This window comes from Macaca fascicularis, chromosome 6 (assembly GCF_037993035.2).
Source record: "Macaca fascicularis isolate 582-1 chromosome 6, T2T-MFA8v1.1".
Taxonomy (NCBI): Eukaryota; Metazoa; Chordata; class Mammalia; order Primates; family Cercopithecidae; genus Macaca; species Macaca fascicularis.
Window position 1 is genome coordinate 129,769,977 of NC_088380.1, and position 20,920 is coordinate 129,790,896.

The 20,920-nt window shown below is 39.5% G+C and overlaps 1 protein-coding gene across 3 annotated transcripts in view; it reads left to right on the forward strand.

Moving 5' to 3' along the window:
- Window positions 1-20,614, forward strand: part of PRDM6 (PR/SET domain 6) — a 122,062-nt gene extending 101,448 nt beyond the window's left edge. For 2 of the 3 annotated variants that reach the window (XR_012414039.1, XR_012414041.1), the window contains one exon: window positions 17,199-19,069. Coding sequence is in view for 1 of the 3 variants with exons in the window: in XM_073994102.1 (XP_073850203.1) it covers window positions 17,199-17,232 (34 nt within the window). In the remaining 2 variants the exon portion in view is untranslated. Of the gene's footprint in view, window positions 1-17,198 lie in introns of all 3 variants that reach the window. The other variant, XM_073994102.1, reaches the window with a different exon arrangement.
- Window positions 20,615-20,920: the final 306 nt, after the last annotated feature.

Here is a 20,920-nt window from a genome sequence, read left to right on the forward strand (position 1 = left end):
TGTCTTTCCGTAACTCACTGGGCTATTGGTTGTTAGCAGAAGTATCAAGAGACCAGAATTAGGGCCTGGGTCTTGGGTTTTTATGAACCCCTTTCAATGATAAGGCAACAAGTGGGGTACAGGGCTGGAGTTGCTCAGGGAAGGAGATCTGCGACCCTGAATGGGTAGGAGGTGCCTCATTAGTGATAAACGTTGGCAGTGTAATCCCTTTCCCCAGTGTGCAGAAGTAACATTATTTGTTTTGCACTAATTTAAAATATAAAATGCAAGTCTCTATTGAGTTGTTTAAAATGGGAAACATGACACATCTCACAAAGAGGGCATTTCCAGAACAGCAGGGTTAATGGGTCACTCTGAGTGTACCCAGCAGCCTGTGTTTAGGAGCAAATTCATTGTTCTCATATTAAGACTATTCATGCGTACAGAAACCAGGCCAGGAATAAGAAATAAAGTAAATAATCACATTTCCTGAAATGTTTATCTTTTTCTTCCTTGACATGAATTTAATTTTTATTTCCCAGAGCCTTTACCAGATCCTGACATCAGATTTTAAAAGATACTGAGATAAATGCTTCTTTAAACATGATAACTGTAAGTTACAGAAATGTCATTCGCTTGTCACAATCCTTTTAAGGTAAAGAGCTTTGGAAAATTTTATGCGGTGACTAGATACCTGGGTGATTATCAACCCAAAGTTTAAGGTTCTCCCCTCACTAGCATTTATCTGAACTACCACAAAACAACAACGCAGGGTCCTAGGAAGGCACCTATTTCAGCCCTCTCCAAGATTACATTCTGTAAACCCAAAGATCAGCTGTCAGGTACAACTGGCCGGATGGAGCCAAACTGAAAAGAATATTGCTTTATCTGTGGAAGCCTTGCCACAGATGTTTAACCTGTAGTCCCTGGCTGTGTTTGACATTTAAAGTATTTATGTAGTTTCTTCCTTTAAATAATAAATGCCAGATGTTTCATCCGATCAATATGTAAAACAATAACAAAAAATATGTCAGAAAACAGGGCATAGTCATGAAACATTTGAGTTGTCTTTCCTATAGACTGAATATGCTACCACTGCATTTAGAAAGAATCTATGAAGGAAATTTTAATGGAAAAATAAGGACATTCTGAGCTTGTTCCCACAGATGTTGATGGGAATGATGATAATGATTATAACTCATATTGTGCAATTACTGTCATGCCTTGTTCTAATGCTTAATGTGGATTATCTCTTTTAATCCTTAGTAACTCTATAACAAAGATACTATCATTATCCCCTTCTCATATATGCTTAACAGTTTTAGCTTTGTAGCTTCTTTAGTTTTTTTCTCCTTCAAAGCCATAAACAGGCAATTGTTAAAAGAGGAAAATACTTCTCTATGTAAAGCTTTTTTTTGAGAACAAGAGCTTTTAAAAGTTAAGAAACACAAGTATAATTTATTTATAAAATATGTATGTGGAAACAATGCTAAAATGCTGTTAAAACATGCATCATTATAGTTGCTGATTTTGTCATGCCCAAATCTCGTTGCTGGACAGAATTTCAAATATTCTATTGCTGGCAGACATTGTTTTTGTTTTGCTAAGCAGGAAACTAAAATTCCACATTGAAATAAAAAAAAAAAAAACCCTCTCAAGTGTGATATACATTAGGACAAATGGCAACAGGCAGGAAGGGCAGGTTGTGTTGGAGAGTGGCCAGAAGAGAATAAGGCTTGAACACTATCGACAGGTAAAAACATATCCTCAACGGGGCTAAGTGAAATCTCGTTTTCTTTCTTTGTTCTGACTGAATGCTAAGTGAGTTACTTTTCAGGCATCAATGGAGTCGTTATGCAGTTGTATGGATTAAGAATATGGGCTTATGTGGTTAGCCTGTTGGTTTAAAGCAGTGAAGAAGAAAGACTGGTGCCATTATAGGTTTGGTTTGTCAAAGGCACAAATAATGTAGTTACATGCATGGGGTACTCAAGGAACCAGTTCAAGTTCTGGGGCACAATCTAGATGAAACTGTGAGGTTTGTTCAAAAAGTAAGTAAACAAAATCTCATCATGAACTGGCTTTACTACAAGGCAACTGTTTAGTATGATATATTGAAACCACAATGTATACTACTTTCCTCCAGATTCTGATTCTAATGGGCACATTTGTTTGTTGAAATGATAAATATATTTCCCTCGTCAAACATGGTGGGATCCTGGTTGATATTTCCTGTTTCCTGCCTTGAAAAACATCCTTCTTGGTGCCTTTCCCCCACTTTGGCACATCAATCCCAACTGAAAACAGTCTGGATATAAACTTTGACAAGTTGGAGATCTATTTCTACAGCACAACTCTTTCGTGTTTAAGAACAATTGTGCTGTATCAGGTGATTGCCACATGTTGGGGAAAGCAGCCATCTTAGAGCAAAAGTCTGCCAGCCCACAGTCCCTGCTGATCCACATGTGGGCATTGTCTAATGCTAACAGAATCAACCCTTGTAGACTCACTTTCTCTGAATAACCTAGTACACTTCTCTAGTTTCTCCCAACCTGCAGAAAATGTAGTAGCAAAAGCCAGAGGCACAATTATTCTCCTTAGCAGTTCTAAGTATTTCATGAAAAAGCCTTCCCCCAGTTCAAATGCAGAGGCCAAGGTGATGACTAACGTATTAAGGAAAACTTTGGCTTAGATCAGCAAAATTATTTTGTCAACTTAATGTCCCAAGTTAATTATTTTTATATATCAAGGGAAAGGCATCCAGTTCTGTAGGATGCTAATGGAAGTGTGATATTTAGATGCTTTTAGGACATTGTATAAATTTCTTTAATGTAGTTGTTTTAAGTTTAGGACTGTAAATGTTCCCTGCTGGAATAGAAATATGTCTGTCTCCAACTTTCCACCAAATAAAATGGTTAGAGTGAATGCCCAATTTCACATCTGCCTTTTGGAGTTTGGAAAGTTTAAACAAATCAGTTAAGAGAATGAGAAGAAGCTCACTGTGGGTGATGAGGAGGGTGTAGTTCGCTGTAAGGGCCACCGATATGACAAGAATGATTATCCTGCAGTAAGAATGGGTAAAACTTAATAAAGTTTTCTAACTTTATTAAACTCACATTATTTAATGAAAAAAAAAAAACTGCAAAGGACCAATGAGATCATGCATGCTGCTGTATTCTTGTGATAAATCTGCCAGGATTAAGTTGTATAAATGAAAAAAACAGGCACACATTTAGAGATCATTGACCAAGAAATGTAAATATATTTGATTAATAAAACATTTTTATGATGACACGATCTTCCCTTGGGTTCTGTCTTTTCCAGTCCCACAGTCATTTTTCAGGCGCCATCTGTTTGATTCTAGTGTGCAGCTTAGGTAGTAGGCAGTCAACAAACTCCTGATGGGGAAGTATAAGCTAGAAAATACACCTAGCAAGCAGGAAGATTGTTAAAATTCAGCCCTGAGGTTTATTCTGATGCATTTGAGATTACTCTTTTCCTCATTCATGTGCTCACATGCTCATTCACCCAACGAAGATGGGTGCACAGCTTCTCAAGGAAACTATGCACAGAGACCCAGCCACAAATCTATGGCAGGCTGGACTTGATATTTGACCTCTAACCCCATAAACCTTGGAGCAGAGCAGAAAGCACTTGCCCTGAGAGTGGCCTGGGGCTGCAACTCTTCTGAATGTATGTGATTAGGGGGCTCTCAGAAAGAAAGCCAAAGTCAGCTGTTTGTGTCTTGTTCTGTTGGAAAATAAAATTCCACTTAGAAAAAATATGTGAGCTTCTAGGAATAGCAAGAAGGACACTGATGCTGGAGTGGATTGAAAGAGGTGGAGATTGCAGGAGGTAAGGTCAAAGAGACAAAGTGCGCTGGACCATATAGAGCCTTGAAGACCATTGTGAGAACTTGGCATTTCCCCCGAGTGAGGTGGGAAAATCTCATTTTGAGCAGAGGCAGGATGTTATCTGACCTAAAGTGATAATTTTTGCTGCTCTGTTGAAAATAGATTGTGGGAGAACACAGACTGAAGACAGGAGATGGTTAAGAGGAGATTTCAACGCAGCTGAGAGATGGTGGTACCTTACTCTAGGGTGGTAATGGTGAAGGTGGCAGGAAGTAGTTAAATTCTGGACATAATTTGAAGATTGAACAGTATTTGCTGATGGGTGGGATGTTGGATATTAGATAAAGAGAGAAATCAAGGATCACTCTAAGACTTTTGGTCTAAGCAACTGAAAAGGTGGAGTTTTTAGATTCGGGGTTTACACTCCATTTTGGGTTACTTGTCCGTTTCCATAAGTACCAAGACTATTCCAGTATAATAAACGTGCAAATGATAGTGCATACCAGGCAGCTATCTTACAAAACTGTTGACTGTCCCAGAGTAGCTTAGCACCCAGCCCCACCTGGAACAAAAAGTTGAATTTCATCTTGCTTCTGCTGTAGCACAAGGTTATTCCATTGCCCAAGAATGACATGCTGTTTCTTGAGAAACAGCACTGCATCAGAAGTGAAGATATACTTTTGAAATAGTAGCACTCTCCATCCACGGGGCACCTGAGCCTCATTCTGGATATTTTTTAAGGAAAGGGTACTCTGGGAATATACATGGACTCTTTTCTCTGTCTAGCTTATTTCTTTCCTTAGGCTGTAGGCTCAGTGTGGAAGGTAGTGCCAACCACAGGGGTGGTTGATGGTTTTCAGCCTCATGGGTTGGACGATTCTGAGTACCTTTAATGAGACATTTTGTCTATAGACAACTAATGTTTGCCATTCATTCATCCATTCATACATCCTCTTGACAAAGAGTTTTAAAAATCTATGTGCTAAGGTGCTTATATACAAAAATGAATAGGACTTGGTGGGTTAAAAATCTGGATGAGAGAGAAAGACATGTAATCAAGTAAAATATAGAGGTTGTAGGTAGCTATACAGGAACCACTGGGGACAGAATTGAGCAAGTAGTCAGTTCTTCCTGGAGGGAGGAGGTCTGGTAAATCCAAGGAGTTGCTTTCTGAGATGTGAGCTGAAATGAACAGAGACGAGTGTTTGAATCCCCTACTAAACAGCGACCATAAGGTACTGTTCACATGGGCTCATTTGGAAGATCTGCCAACTATGTTGATAGCTATCCAGTATGCCCTTCTGTGGGACATTTGTCTCACATGTGAATCAAAGGTTTTTCTGTTATTTTATATAGAGAGTTGTTGTTATTCCTGTGTGAATAATACTATTGCACAGGGAAACTAAATAATTTTCCAAAGGTCAACAGCAAACATGGTTCATGGCATTGACCCAACCTGTGGATATTCTTACCTTTTTGAGGTAATGGACTTCTTCAGCAATGTGATTTTAAAATAAACTGCTCCACAGAAAAGTTTCAGAAACATGCCAAACTTTATATTGAATTTCAAGGAGGGGAGGCTGCACTCCAAGACCCCTAAATATATGATCTTGCATTTGGAATGGTGCTTTTCAGTAGTCAATTATAGCTTCAAAAGACTGAGCAGAGATGAAAATAAAAGACCCCTAGTAGATAGTAAAAACAGATGTATTTCTTGATGACTCTAAATAACAAGGAAGAACAGATTGTTGATTGGCTCACTCTCAAAGCTAGGGAGGCAAGGGACTAGGAAGGAGAAGCTTCTCTCCCTGTTTATGATTTAGTATGAGGCCCATAGACACCCAGAAAGAAAACCAGCCGAATCAACCTATTAGCGAGATCACTTTGTTATCATTTACAAGGGTAGCTCATGGTCAGGCAGAGATTTTCCCCACTTGTTATCATCCGAGATTATTCCCCTTTCCTATCCTCAAGTTAAAAACAAACCTGCATATATAGAAATTATGCATGACATGTACCCAATTGTAAGGAGATACTAATTATTTGGAATCCCAGTCATAACCAAAATTAGTTATTTGACAAATATCAGGTAAAACAGAACATTTAATTCCAAACTTCTCATATAATAAGGAGTAATCTTATAGGGTCTTTCTTTTTTCTTTCAGTTTCCCCTACTCTCACATAGCATGCACGCGCGCGTGCACACACACACACAAGAAATATTAATAATAATCTATTTTATTTTTAACATCCATAATAAGAGAATTTCAAGCTTCCATTATTTATATTCTCTTCTGAGTTTTTACCATCTTCTTTGCCATTTGCAGTGGGTTGAATGGTGCTCTATGCCCACAAGATAAGCTATGTCCACTCAGAACTGTGAATTTGACCTTATTTTGAAAAAGGGTTTTTGCAGATGTAATTAAGTTAAGGATTTTGAACTCATCTTGGATTATCCAAGTGGGTCCTAAATCCGATGACAATGGGTCTTTAGAAGACACAGAAGAAAAGAAGGCATACTGAGGGGAAGTCCACAGTTGGAGGCAGAGATTGGAGTTATTCATCCACAAGCCAAGGAATGTCTGGAACCACCAGAAAGGGAAAGGGAAGAAAAGATTATTCCCTAGAGCCTTTGGAGGGAGGATTGCCTTGCTGACACCTTGATTTCAGATCCCTGAAGCCTCCAGAACTGTGAGATAATAAATTTCTGTTTCAGTTATTTGTTATGACAGCCCTAGAAAACTAATACACCATTATAGTTCATAACCCAACATCTTGCAAACAAGAAATGGGTAATAGTTAAATTTTGATCAAATTCACTTTTAGGAAATTCTCTTCATCAAGATAATTTCATTTCCTCCTACTCTTATTGGTCAATAAGGCTTGCCATGTTGCTTTTGCAACACAGAATGATGATATTCTCTAATGACAACTGTTCTTAAATATGACTGCAAGTACTTGGATTTTATAGAATCTTTATACCACTGACCTCAGGGCAAAGCTCTTTTTGCAAGCTCATTTTCATTCACTCGATAATTTTTTTTTTTTCAATAGAGTCTCGCTCTGTTGTGCAGGCAGGAGTGCAGTGGCAGATCTTGGCTCACTGTAACCTCCATCTCCCAGGCTCAAGTGATTTTCCTGCCTCAGCCTCCGAAGTACTTGGGATTACAGGCATGGTGCACAATGTCTGGCTAAGTTTTGTATTTTTAGTAGAGATGGAGTTTCACCATGTTGGCCAGGCTTGTCTCAAACTCCTGACTTCAAGTGATCTGCCTACCTCAGCCTCTCAAAGTGCTGGGATTACAGGCGTGAGCCATGGTAGCTGGCCATTGATTACTTTTTTAATCAGTTCAGGCTGCTATAACAAAATGTACTAGACTGTGTGGCTTACACAGTGGACATTTATGTCTTACAGTTCTGGAGGCTGGGAAGTCCAAGATCAAGGTGCTGTCAGAGTTGGTTCCTGGTGAAAGCATGCTTTCTAAGTTGCAGATGACCGCTTTCTCACCGTACCTGTAAACTGGGGCTTCAACATACAAATTTTGGGGGCACAGAACATTCAGTCCATAACACTGACAGTTACTTGATTTTTAAAATTTTATGGTTTGCAGAGCATATAATGGCAGACAGCATATATGTAGCACACCGATTTTAGACATATATTTAAAAGAGTTATACATTTTAAAATAAAAAAATAAAACATTTAAAAATTAGTCATAATTTTTTTCATATAAACTATAGGAATGATAGTGTCTGTAAACTTTCCCCAAATTATCTTCCTGAAAATGCATGTGGTCATCTGGCTTCATGATAGATAGCTTGAGCTGTAGGTCTGTTTCTTCATCTTGTCAGTTTCTTTTCTTTTTCTTTATTTTTTTAAAGAATTTAAACTTTATTTAATTCAAAACCCTTAATCCCCAATTGTAAGTTATTGGCAATGGCAGCAGCTATTAATCGCTCTGTGAGAGTTGTTGACATTCAGGTTAAACACGAACCCAAGAATTAAGGAGAAATTTTGCGCTGAAAATTACTGTCAGCACTCTGTTGGACTCTAACCTGAAGAACTCTCATTTCAATTTGAGAGTTAAAAGCAAATGATTTCCTAATCTACTCTAGTTGTATATGGCTACAGAAGGTACTCCTTCCTGTTTTGTTGTAGCATTTGTTTATGGTTTTAACATATGTCCAATAATACAGCATTGCGTCTTTTTCCCTCCAACAAATGATAAAAATGATCAAATGCCAGAAAAACTTGGCAGTTAGACATTTGCGTTCCAGTTTTGTCTTATTAAGGAATTACGGTTTCAAATTAAAAATTATAATATCTTAGCATTGATTGTAGAATCAGAGTGTTCTCAACTGTTTGACAACACAACCACAGAGCTCATTTGAGCAGTCCGTATAAATACAGCCCACTAATATGAGGTACACTTAAAAAAAAGCATCACTAGGATATTAAATCTTGGGATGAGGATGCAACTTTTTGAATCATGGACATGGCCTTCTATTTTGTCCCTCTTTGTAGTCATTCTCTTTGCCATGTGAGCTTGTTGTTTGGGCCACTAAAGAGGTGGAGTCTATTTTCCCACACCTCAAATATGGGCCACTTTTGACTTGTTTGGCCAATAGAATGTGGTGGCAGTGACAATGTGCTGGTTTTGAGCCTAGACCTTGAGGTTTGGCATGTTTCTGCTTGCTCTCTTGCACCCCTTTTATTGCCATGAGAACATGCCTAGGGTAGTCAGCTGGAGGAGGAGAGACACTTGGAACTGAACGAAATTGCCCCAGTAGCCCCAGCTGATTGCCAGCCAACCCCTAAATCTATATGAGCCCAGCCAAATTCAACAGTGCCACCAAACTAATCCCCAAATGATTCCGGCTGCATAAGTGGTATGTAAATTGTGCTTGCCACCAAGTTTTTGTGATCCTTTGTTGCCTGGAATAACTATGGCAATAGATCATCAATACCATACCCAACAGAGCTTGGCATGGAGAACCAGCATGCTTGTATTCGCCATTGCCTTTTTATATGGCTCATGCAAAAGACAGTCAGTGGCTGTGAGTTGATTATGTTTACAGTTTTAATTATTTTCTTCAACATTTAATTAAGTTTTGGAGGCATATTTTTGGCCACCTATTGTTCTTTGCGAATGAAGCTAGATATGGATTGACACTTAAGGACAATTATCTTACCCTTATTCTTGCCGCACGCATAGCTAGCGCCCCTTCAATACTCAAACTAACTCATCTTTCCATTTATATCACAGCTCATAAAATAATTATTAACAAAATCTCTTCTGTAGTATTTTCTCTCACTGTTTTTGTTTGTTTGTTTGTTTGTTTTTGAGATGGAATCTCACTCTCATCCAGGCTGGAATGCAGTGGCGCAATCTCGGCTCACTGCAACCTCTGCCTCCCAGGCTCAAGCAATTCTTCTGCTTCAGCCTCCAAGTAGCTGGGATTACAGGTGCGTGCCATCACGCCTGGCTAATTTTTGCATTTTAGTGGAGACCAGGTTTCACCACTTTGGCCAGGCTGATCTCAAACTCCTTGACCTCAAGTGATCCACCTGCCTTGACCTCCCAAAGTGCTGGGATTACAGGCATGAACCATTGCACCTGGCCTGCTGTCACTATTGATTAGAACAAAAGATCATCACATTTCTCCCCGATATGTATTACGCATATGTTGAATTTGTACACTGTATGGCAGTGGTTTTTTCCAGCTGTAAGGTGAAATATCTTTGCACATGTTTTGTTTACTTACTTGAAAAACATTTATAAAGCCCGTACCTTGTGCCAGGCACTGTCCTAAGTGCTTTACAGTATTGATTTACTTAGTCCTCTTAGCAGCTCTAGGTAGGTACTATTATTATTCCTATTTTACACATGGGGAAACTGAGGCACAGAGATGTTAAGTATCTTTCCCAAGTTCATCTTGCTAGCAAGTGGTAGAGTTGGGATGTGGATTTGCTGGAGTCCACTCCAGAGTCTGTGTTTTCCATCACTACACATGATAGTAATTGCTCCTCTACACTTCATGTCATTGTTATTATGTGAAACCCATGATACCATTTGAAAAGGGAGCTTCTCCAATAGCTTGTTCTGCCTTCTTGCCAAACACAATATCCATCAGTAAGTATATAGCTGGCTGTACAGGCTTATTGGCAATGGTGTGACTTGTTTTGCTGTAGAGAGGGACACTTTAATTTTTTACTGAAAAGTATTATTTTGCACTTGTTTCAGAAAAACTCTGTTGGTTTATCAGGAAGGTTGTTATGCTGTGTTTAAAAATAAGGGGAAAGCTTGAGTTACTTCATGACTCTATATGACAAAATTTCATAACAGAAACTGCACTAGAGACAAGGGATGAATGCATGGATAATCTTATAAAATCTATTGGATTTACTTGTCCCAGTCTATCTATCTATCTATCTATCTATCTATCTATCTATCTATCTATCTATCTATCTACATATACAGAGAGAGAGGTAAAATATTTATACTTGAGTTTTGGTGACCATTTGCATTTACATTACCCTAAGTCGTATGTTTTTACTACTATTTTATTACTTTTTTTGCATTTCAGTATACTACCTTGGTGTGTGTGTGTGCGCGTGTGTGTGTGTGTTTGAATTGGGAATAAAATAACAAAAAATTGAGAGGCAGCAGAGAGTTAAAGTTTATAGATTTAAGCCAGATTGCCTGGGGTCAAATTCCAAATTCAGCAGTTGATCCCTCCCTGACACAGTTTTCTCATCTATAAAATGGAGATAATAATAATGCCTACCTTATGAGATCATTTTGAAAATTAAACGTGTTCACTTGAAACAAGTATATCTGGCGTATATGTATGTGGCATATAATAAGTGCTTTGTAAATACTTGCCATTTAACAAATGAAACATGTATGGATAACAAAAATGAAAATGTCACAATTGTAAATAATATGTAAATATAATGAAGAGCTATACCCTGTTGACTGAAAGTTAGCTGTGACAAAATGACAACATGGAATCCTAATAGTGTTTGTATAACTTTTAGGAACATAATGGTTATTGAGGACAAAATGAATTTTTTTTTTTTTTTTTGAGATGGAGTCTCGGTCTGTTGCCCAGGCTATAGTGCAGTGGTGTAATCTCAGCTCACTGCAACCTCTGCCTCCCAAGTTCAAGTGATTTTGCTGCTCCAGCTTCCCCAGTAGCTGGAATTACAGGCCCCCCCACCACATCTGACTACTTTTTGTATTTTTGGTAGAGAAATGATTTCGCCATGTTGGCCAGTCTGGTCTCGAACTCCTGACCTCAGGTGATCTGCCCACCTTGGCCTCCCAGAGTGCTGGGATCATAGGCCTGAGCCACTACACCTGGACAGAGTGAGATTTTTTAAAAACCTATAACTAACCTCACACTGCAAATTTGTGACATATATATAAACAAAGTCCTCTTATCTTTTCCTCTACTACTAGCAGACCACATTCAGGTTACTATTGCTGCATAACCAATTACCCTAAATTTTAGCAGCTTAAAACAATCTTTATATTTTGCTTGCAATCTTGTGGATAAGGAATTTGAGAAGGGCTCTGCTGGGCAGTTCTTGTTTGGAATTTTCAAGCAGTGGCAACCAGCATTTGAATGGTGCTGGATAATCTGAAACTTTGACTGGGCTGGATGTCCAAGATATTCTAGTGTGGCTTGTAGTTGGTGCTGGATATCAGCTGGGAGATTAGCTGGGACTACTGACCAAAGTGCCTAGACATGGCCTTGTTAGCATGGCAGTCTTAGGGGAGTTCGACATGTCACATAGTGGCTGGCTTCCCCAGGGTGAGGATCCCAGGAAAACCAGCCTTGGAAGTCACAAAACATCACTTCTGCCGTATGCTATTGGTTGAAGCCTGCCCAGATTCAAGGGAGGGACCATTGACCCCACTTCTCAGTGGGAGAAATGTCAAAGAATTCTGGGGCCATGTTTTTAAATTGCCACAGAACACTTAATAGAATTCCACTAACTACTACAGATCTGTAGAAACATTCCTCTGGGATATGTATATCTAGGCCATTCAATTCTAGTTTCTTTAACTTTGTCTTAAAAGTCTAATGTTTTACCATGTGAGCCATTCACAGAGGTTTATTCTGAGTCTTTTATAATAGAAATATCCCAGGGCCAGGAGAAGGAAAACTCAGAAATCAGCTAAAACTTCGAAAGAGTGAGGAGAATCCAGTGAAATTTATTGAAAGCCATTGGTAGTAAAAAGTTCATCTCCTTGATGCTTGGAGGTCTCACTAGTCCTGCAACCACAAGGCATTTAAATAGCTCCCCTTAGGGACTGCCTCAGATCAACTCAGCCTTTCCTTAGACTTGGGAAATGAATCGCTATTTCTTGGGCCTGTTACTTCTCCAAGTAAATCTTGTATATGACTCTGGAAAAAAAAAAAAACCACTTCATACCATATTCTGTTTTAGTTCTCCTGCACGCACTGCCCATTCTTCAGTTTCCCTGGCTCTGAGTCTTCAAGTACCTCTTGACTGGGCGCCCCTTTTTTAGGAGGAGTAACAGATCTGATCCATTGAGTCCCAAATACAAGGGCACCGCCTACATAGAACAGGCCAAAGCAAGTGCTCTAATATAAATTATTCTTCGATGAATCCATGTGGAAATAGGCCAAAATCCACAGCTGGATGAGATCTGTTTTCAGGTTTGGAAATAGTTTGCTTTCTAAAAGTTGACATTGTCCATGGGACAAATATATTTGATGTCTCCCATTGCTACTGACTGGGGGCAACTTTGATGAACATGTGTTGGACCAAATAAAAAAAGAGAACCACTAGTACCCCCAGATGAAGCAAATAGCTGGATTCATTGTGGAAATTCTTTGAGTCTCACAAAGTCGGGTTAGAAGAACCATGAATAGATTTGGCTCATCTTTTGAAACAACATATACAGTTGAGAGCATCCTTCTGCATTCTGGTCTTCTTCCTACTTTCCAGCTTCCTTTTCCATGTAAGATGGCTTTCCTGGAATGCCTTGTTTTCGTGTGTGCCCTGAGCACCAGCCTGCTAAGGCAACGCTGCTCTTTGGCAGGCTGCATCTTCATGAACGTGCCAGCCACGAGGCAAGACCTGGATCCCAGCCTGCTCTCCTGCTTTTGATGGGAGAAGCCTTAAGGAGTTAGAATTCACCCAAGCTCACTTTTCAGGTACCCAGAGTTCTGTAACTGTCATTCTGCAGCATTTCCTTGCAGCCCTTTTCCTCTGGGTCAAGTTTTGAAAGTACTCAAACTCCACAGGCCTGTGCTTTGGATGTGAATTTGAGTCTTACTGCTTTGTGGTCTTCTGGCCAATCACAAAGCCCCTTTGATTAAAAACAAAGGAGTCAATAAGAGGCTAAGGTTTTCTTGACATCAACAAGCTCTTCAAAGCAACATTTCAAAAAGTGCTAATGACTCAGACCAGATGGAGTCTATTTCCATGAAAAAGCTGAGTGTCTAAAGAAGCAGGAAGTAAAGCTCATGCAGACCACTGTCTTTTGGTTTTCTGAACTCCAGCCTCACTCCAAACACCACCAGGCTGCATCCTGCCTTCTCTCTTCTGTCTGCTTGAACTGCCATTGCCCTTCAGCTTTTCAAAGAAACCGGACTTAGCCCATATGGAAAATAACCTCAGACTTCAAACCTGGGCTGGAATTCTTAGACTCCTTTGGTTACCAAAATACTTTCAGTTCAAAGTAATCTCTTATTTAACTTTGTTTTTTTTTTTTTTAATTGCAGAAAATATGCATAACATAAAACTTACCACTTTAACCATTTTTAAGTGCACAGTTCAGTGGTATTAAATACATTCACATTGTTGTTCAACCATCACCACCATTCATCTTTAGAGCTAATGTACCCATTAAACAGTAATTCACCATTCCCCCTCCTGCTAACCCTTGGCAGCCACCATCCTACTTTCTGTCTCTATGATTTTACTGTTTTCAGTGCCTCATTAAATGCAATCATCCAATATTTTTCCATTTGTGACTGGCTTATTTCACTTAATGTAATGTCTTCAGTCTTCAGATTTCATCCATGTTGTAGCATGTGTGAGAATTTCCTTTCTCTTTGGCTTATAATATTCCACTCTATGTATGCACTATATTTTGTTTCTCCATTCATCCATCAGTGCAAATGTGTGTCCGCCTCCCAGGTTCAAGTGATTCTCCTGCCTCAGCCTCCCAAGTAGCTGGGATTACAGGTGCCCACCACCACACCCGGTTAATTTTTGTATTTTTAGTAGAGATGCAGTCTTGCCATGTTGGCCAGGCTGGTCTCGAACTCCTGACTTCAGGTGATCTGCCCACCTTGGCCCCCCAAAGTGCTGGGATTACAGGTGTGAGCCACTGCGCCCAACCCAGTTCTTTCTGTATAAAAGAATTATACTGTGTTGTCTGAGCAAATGAGTAACACAGCTCTGAAAATGCTAGTGGGCTGATGTAGGAGGGAGCGTAATGAACAAACTATTATGTATGTGATGAGTGTGAGAAAGTGGGAAACACGGGTGTCTTTGAGGTATATAACAGCTTGGGGTTTAAGGAAACTTTCTTGACCAAATGAAGTCCATTCAGAAAGCTCAAGGATCAGCAGGAGTTAGTTTGGTGAGGAGTTGAAGGAAGGAGTTTCAGGCAAGGGAAAAGTGTGTATTGAGTCTTCTCTGGTTCTCTGAAGATGCTTTGACAATATTAAGAGCCACATAGAATTAAAATCATATGTTTCCTTATATGTCTCCCTCCTTAGATTTTAAGTTTCTTGAGGACAGGATTGTGTGCTATTCATCTTTGTATCTTCAGTGCCTAGCACTGAAGTGCCTGCCCAGAGTGAGAATTTGGAAAATGCTTATTTTATCAGACCAACAAACACTAAGCATGCATCTTTGGTTTCTGACAGCTTCTAAGTCAGACATCACCATCGCATGAAACTTTTTTTTTTTTTTATGTAGAGTCTCTGATTTCTCTTCCTAGCTACCCTGTGAGATAGGCGTTGTGATCTAGTTTAGAGGTTTTTTTAAAAGCCAAGGCTTATAGTCCAAGGTTACACAGCTAGTAAGTGGAGAAGTCAGGACTGAACCCAGGTCTAATTGACATAAAAAGTTATGATCTTGTCATTATTTTATGCTGCTTAATTTTGCATATTCACAGATAACTCATAATCAGGAGTGGGGAAATTAGCTTTCATTGAGGGCCTACATATTGTCCCAGGGGCTTATGTTACAATAGCTTACTTTGAGCACTTACCAGCTTGTTTCAAGCACCTTGCATGTTTTTTCCCATTGAATTCTCGTAACCGCCCTATAAGGTGAGGACTATAATTATTTCTGCTTTACAGATGAGAAAAACTAAGGCACAAAGAGCCAGTTTCTGATGGAGGCAGACAGACTAGTGAGATGGCATCACAGCACGCCGGGCTGCTGTCCTGAGTCCCTCGGAGCCTCTGGAAGGCAATTAGTATTACCTCTATCTTAAAGAGGAGGGAACTGGGTCAGAGGAGTGATATTTACTGTCTTTGCTCTTGGTTTTAAATCCTTTGTATTATTTGGAAAGACCTCGTCTTTCTTCTGTCAGGCCCTCAACTGCCTCCACATAATCAGAAAAATCACTTACAGTGGGGCAGAATCTAAGAACTTCTTTCTCCCAAGCAGAAGTTGAGGCATTTAAATCCCCATTCCTTCTCTGAGGTTTTGACTATTTGATGTTCTTTCTGCCTTGGGAGGGTTGATTAAGAGCCCTACAAAGAGAGAAGCTTTAGAGCTTCTGAGCTCTGAAAGGGTTCCTTGACCCCGGGCACCCCAGCGGCTGGGTCAGACATGGTGATCATGATTTATAGATCAATAAACAGACCCTTTCCAAACCACTTTTCCCCTCCTTGCTAGGGAGTGGGCAATCAACTTTCTGAGTGTAAAACCTACTTTTCATAAAATATTTTTGTTTGTTATTGAGGAAGGCCTCAGCATTGGGGGTGGGGGCGAGGATAGTGAGAGTGACAGGCAGGAATAACATGCAGAAATTAAACAACAAAGGGAGACTTAAAATACTTAAGGGCACAACACCTAAAACCTTCTGATTTAGAAGGTTGTACACAGTCAAATGCTATCTATTCATGTCTGTTTTGTTCCCCTACAAACTGCATTTGCAGACGGTGACTGTTGGCTCATGTATTCCCCCAAGGAGAAAAAATTACACATGTGGGAAATGAGATTCTCCTCCCCTTCCTCCTTCCTCCCCACCCCCGCCCATCCCTACCCCCTCAAAACACCCAAACATTTTTTGAGCTACATGATGCAATATGATTTTTTTTTTCTGCACAGAGGAGCAGCAATTTTTTTTTCTCAACTAATTTTTATTCCAAGACCTCACAAGGCGTGAGGAGAATAACTTCCTGAGTAGAGAAAGCATTCGAGTGTCTGCATCTAAAGATACACAAATCCCAGAATTTAATGGCAGTAGAGTGGAGACTAGAAGGAATGAAAACAGAAGAAAGTAATTCCTGCTACAGGGATATTAAAAACCAACACCCTCACTCGTTTGCCTTCACTTTCTCTCTCTCTTTCTTTCTTTCTTTCTTTCTTTCTTTCTTTCTTTCTTTCTTTCTTTCTTTCTTTCTCTTTCTTTCATTTCATCATTCCCTATGTCTATGAATAACTCTATAGACTTTAAATAAATTCAACTTTTTTCAGCTTGAAAAAATAGTAAGGCACTTTTTCCTTTTTCTTTTAAAGGTCCAAGTCATAGATTATTGGGATATCGAAGGTTCTTAGGAGATGTTATTCCAATAAATTCTTCTCTGACCTATTGGGTTGTTAAATTATAAATTCTATTAAGGCATATTTTTCTCCAGTTTCAACTCCAGCAAGTTTTCCTTGTATAAAATACTCAGATTACACACAAGTGAGCACTAAAGTGGAGACGGTGGGAGGAGGATAGATAAGCATTAGGCGTCACATCCAGAAAATTCCTGTAGCCACAAACCTAGGGGTGCACAATTAGCAGGCCTCTCAGGAAGGTTATACATCATGTCCAGGACTTTACATTAAAATGACTTTTTACTTGAGTCATTTGTTAGTCCATTACCAGTTCACATATCAGATTGCATTTCATCTTGTATTAAATCAAGGTAATCTGGCATGTAAAAATAGCTCCCTCAATTCACTTCCAGCTCTCAGCAAGACTGGAGATTCCCGCAGCATTTTGCCTCACACTCCTCCACAAGGTCTGCAGAATCACGACCTTTTACCGAAAGTATTCATCATTGATTGAATCTCAGATTCTCCCACAAAAACATGCAATTGGCAGATGAAGGCCTAATCATGTGCTAAATGCTTATTTTTCTCTTTAGGGTTCAACTCCTTCTCCTCCGACAACAGTCCTAAGAGGACCCAAGACTGTGTGATCCCTGTTGCTAATCCTACAATCATTACAGGCAGAAAAAGCAGAAGAGAGACCCAGAACTAATTACAAAGGAGCAGAGGAAACCTGCATGAAGAAGCTACGTTTGTAGACTTTGAGGCCAGCTGGATCCTCCTTTATGATGACTAGTTCCGTTTCTAAGCAGTGTGTCCTTTTATGGGGGAGTGGGGCTATTACCAAGTGCTGGGTAATGACCAAGACTTCACTGGGAGGAAAACTGAGCCTCCATATAATTCCCTCTATTTATTGCATGAAGGTACTTTTAGGTTTTTGTGCCACCGTGATGCAAATGTCTAGTTTTAGAGTGAAATCCTGCCCACCACAGGCCCGAACCACATGTGTCACATCCATTATGTCCCTAATGCTCTTCCCTGTTACCCCTGTGTTTCTAAATGCTTAATGCTCCTATGAGTAAATGATTTCTTTCCACTATTGCTTAAAGTGCCAGAAGGCAAGAGAAATGTAAACAGACCTAAGATCAACATTGTGAGTTGACTTGGCCTCCCCATCTAGCAACACTGCCATAAATTTCTTCGGCTTCTTAGTTGGGAATTTAAAAGGCCTATAGTCTTGGCAAGGTTTATATAACAATGTTTCTTCTATATGGATTATAAACTTGCAAAATCCTAAGCAGTGGTGGGTATCATATTTGGTCAGTGGGTCAACCTGAGAAGCCAACAGAAAAACTCAACACCACGTCCAGCCAACGACTTTTTCTGGATTTGGCCTGTTGGGTGGAAACAGCTTGATCAGCTCCATCTCTGACAAGGTCAGAAGCCTGGGTCCTGGGGAGTGTTATGGGCTTTTAAAAATTTTTCCTTTGGGGCTTTGCTATATTAGAGTCCAGTCTTTTGTGGCCCTTGCAGAGCCAAGGGCCTTAAGCAATGTCATAGCTGGCAGCGCCTTCATGGAATCTCTGTTGGGACATTACTAGCTTCAGTTTCATGAGGCTGTCTCAGACAGCCACTCCTCAGAGTGCAGGAAAGCTCAGAGAATGGGAATCAGCACTGGTTTGTGCTGAGTTTGGCCCTGGGAGGCCTGGGGTTCATCAGCCAGGCAAGCATGCTTGATTCCATCAAAGCAGCCTTTGTGATAAGAAGATACCCCTCCTTTCCTGCCTGCACATTTTCCTCGTCAGGATGACCTGCTGCTGAAGTTACTACCTATGCCTTTTTTTCCCAGGTGATGGTAGTTGGTATGGATACTTGCACAGGACTAGTAGGTAGATCTTTTAAGTGACTTGGTTTCAAGGGGATTCCAAACGTCCCTCACTAAAGACAAAGAATATTTCTTTAATGAGAGCTGGTGTCCCTTGTATGAAGCTCTCCCCTCAAAACAAGTGTCAAGCTTTCTGTCTCTTATGGGATGACTCAGTAGAACAAGGAGGCTTAACACTGAACATGACTCATTATGTGCAGAGAGCTATGTGTTAGGAACTAAAGGCTGAAAGTGGTGTGAAAACTGGCCAGCCATTGGTTGGCTCCAATATCCAAGAATCAGAGAGATGCATGCACAGACCTATCTTTCCCTGCTGCCAGGAAAAGCACACAACTATGGGGCTTTGCTCTGACTTTGGAGAGACATTTGAGTTTTACTTTCTGCAAGACAAATTGTGAAGATTGTTCTCATAGCTCTAATTCGTCTTCCAGGATGGGCTGAAAATGAAGTTTCCAACCATCAAGACTGATCAGCAAGAAAAGGAGAGAAGTCTACAAGGTTCCTGGGTAGATGGGAACAAAGAGATCAAGTTTTCATTTTACCAAGGCTTTTCTTATTATTAGAAGGAAACTGAAGTATAAAGATATGAAAATAATAAAGAAGACCAATTAGAAGATACCAGTTTATAGTATTTAGCCAATAAGACGTGTCAGGGAGAAATAACAGACATTTAAGTAATGCACAGTCACACAGGTGTTTCTGATTTGTTCTCTTATAATTCAAGGCCCAGACAGTATTCAATGAAATTCAAAGGCTTCCACTGAAAATCGATTCAAGGATATACTCTTTAAGTCTATGAATCATTAACCTATGATACTCATTAACCTATGATACAGGTTAGGTCAGCGATTTTTCAACTTTTTAAAATAAGTGGAACTTTTAAAAAATGAAAAACAAAATCATGGTATGTGAAACAGATAAAAGTGGAAATGTCGTATTTGGGGGGAACTACGAACCTCCTCTTTGCCACTTGAAGCACTTTTAGCTTCATAAAACAGTGATGAAATGTGTGTTATAGGTAATTATTTTAAAAACTGGTCACTGTGGAAGCATTAGACCAGGTATTTTCAATAATCCTTTTCCCAATGAACCATAGCTGATGAACGTTATAGCCTCAGCATTTCTAGAGATGAAGCTTCTAGGCTAGTTTTTGCCATGAACAATGGTGTGAGAAACATCATGCTACTGACTCCTATCACTCTCCAATTGCCTTGTAACATGGCAGTTACTTTATGTACCAGCATCCCAAAGGTGTGATTGAATGTGGATTATCAATTCACACAAGGTCTCTCTGGTGCTGGGATGCCTGTTATAACCACCCTCTAATTCCTAGATTTGCTGGTGTTTAGAAATCTGAAAGGTATCAGAAAAACAGATTTTATCACAATTTTTGGCTATTGAAAATGTCAATAATGTATTTTTTAATCACTGCACCTGTAGAATATCTCACAAAAAATTCATTTGGGTCTCCAGAAACTGTTAGCAAAAGCTAAAGAGGGCATTTATTTTCTGACTTCCTTCATACCCCTTTCTGAGGATTGAATATCTATCTTCATAACTTGGGACGTGCTTATAAATGAATTGATAGTCAAATCAGATACCTCTGCCCCATGTCAGGCTTTGGTTGTGCAAGTAATAGGTGACTCACCTTACCTTCTGTTCCACATGTGAAGCCAGCACCTCTTGAAGCCAAATTTCTGTAGCTTTTGAAAATACAGTGTTACTCTTGGTATTGGGTTAACTGCAAATGAAATAAACAGGTTAGCAAAAAAGGTAGAAATCTTATCTAAATGTCTGTACATCAAGTATGGATATTCACTTCTAAATCAATTCAGAATCAAATTGATTTTTGGTGTCAATCCCCAAAGGCAGGTAAATATGGATGAAATGGCTCTACCTTAGAGAGTTGAATGATTCCTCCATATTTAAAACTCTGTTCAACTTAATGAGAAGTGATTATTAAGATATGTAATGAAGTCCTATTTTGTATGGAGATTTGATTCCAATGTCAGTATTCAAGGCAAAAAATGTACGTAGTCCAAGCATCCTTGACAAACCCTTATAATGTACATAAAGTATAGTCATATGTATGTGTAAAAGTTTAATAAAGATTACATATGCAATTAATAATTTATAATATTTGTAAATGCACAAAAGCCAGGTAGGCTTTGTCTGATTTTACGTAGCTGAGCTGTTTTAAGTTAAATGTATGCATGTACGGCCTCTTCTCGCAGACGTGTCTGTGTGGGCCACACAGGCGCCGGGGCCAAGGCTGAATAATTCCTGTGTATTCACATGCCTTCACTCCCAGAGTTTGTTTATCTGTCATCCAGTTCTGTTTTTATGGTCCCATTTCTTTGCAGTGTCTTTTAGTTTCTTGGCCTCTGATTTACTTCCCTTGAGATAATACATAAGAGGATTGACATTTTAAAA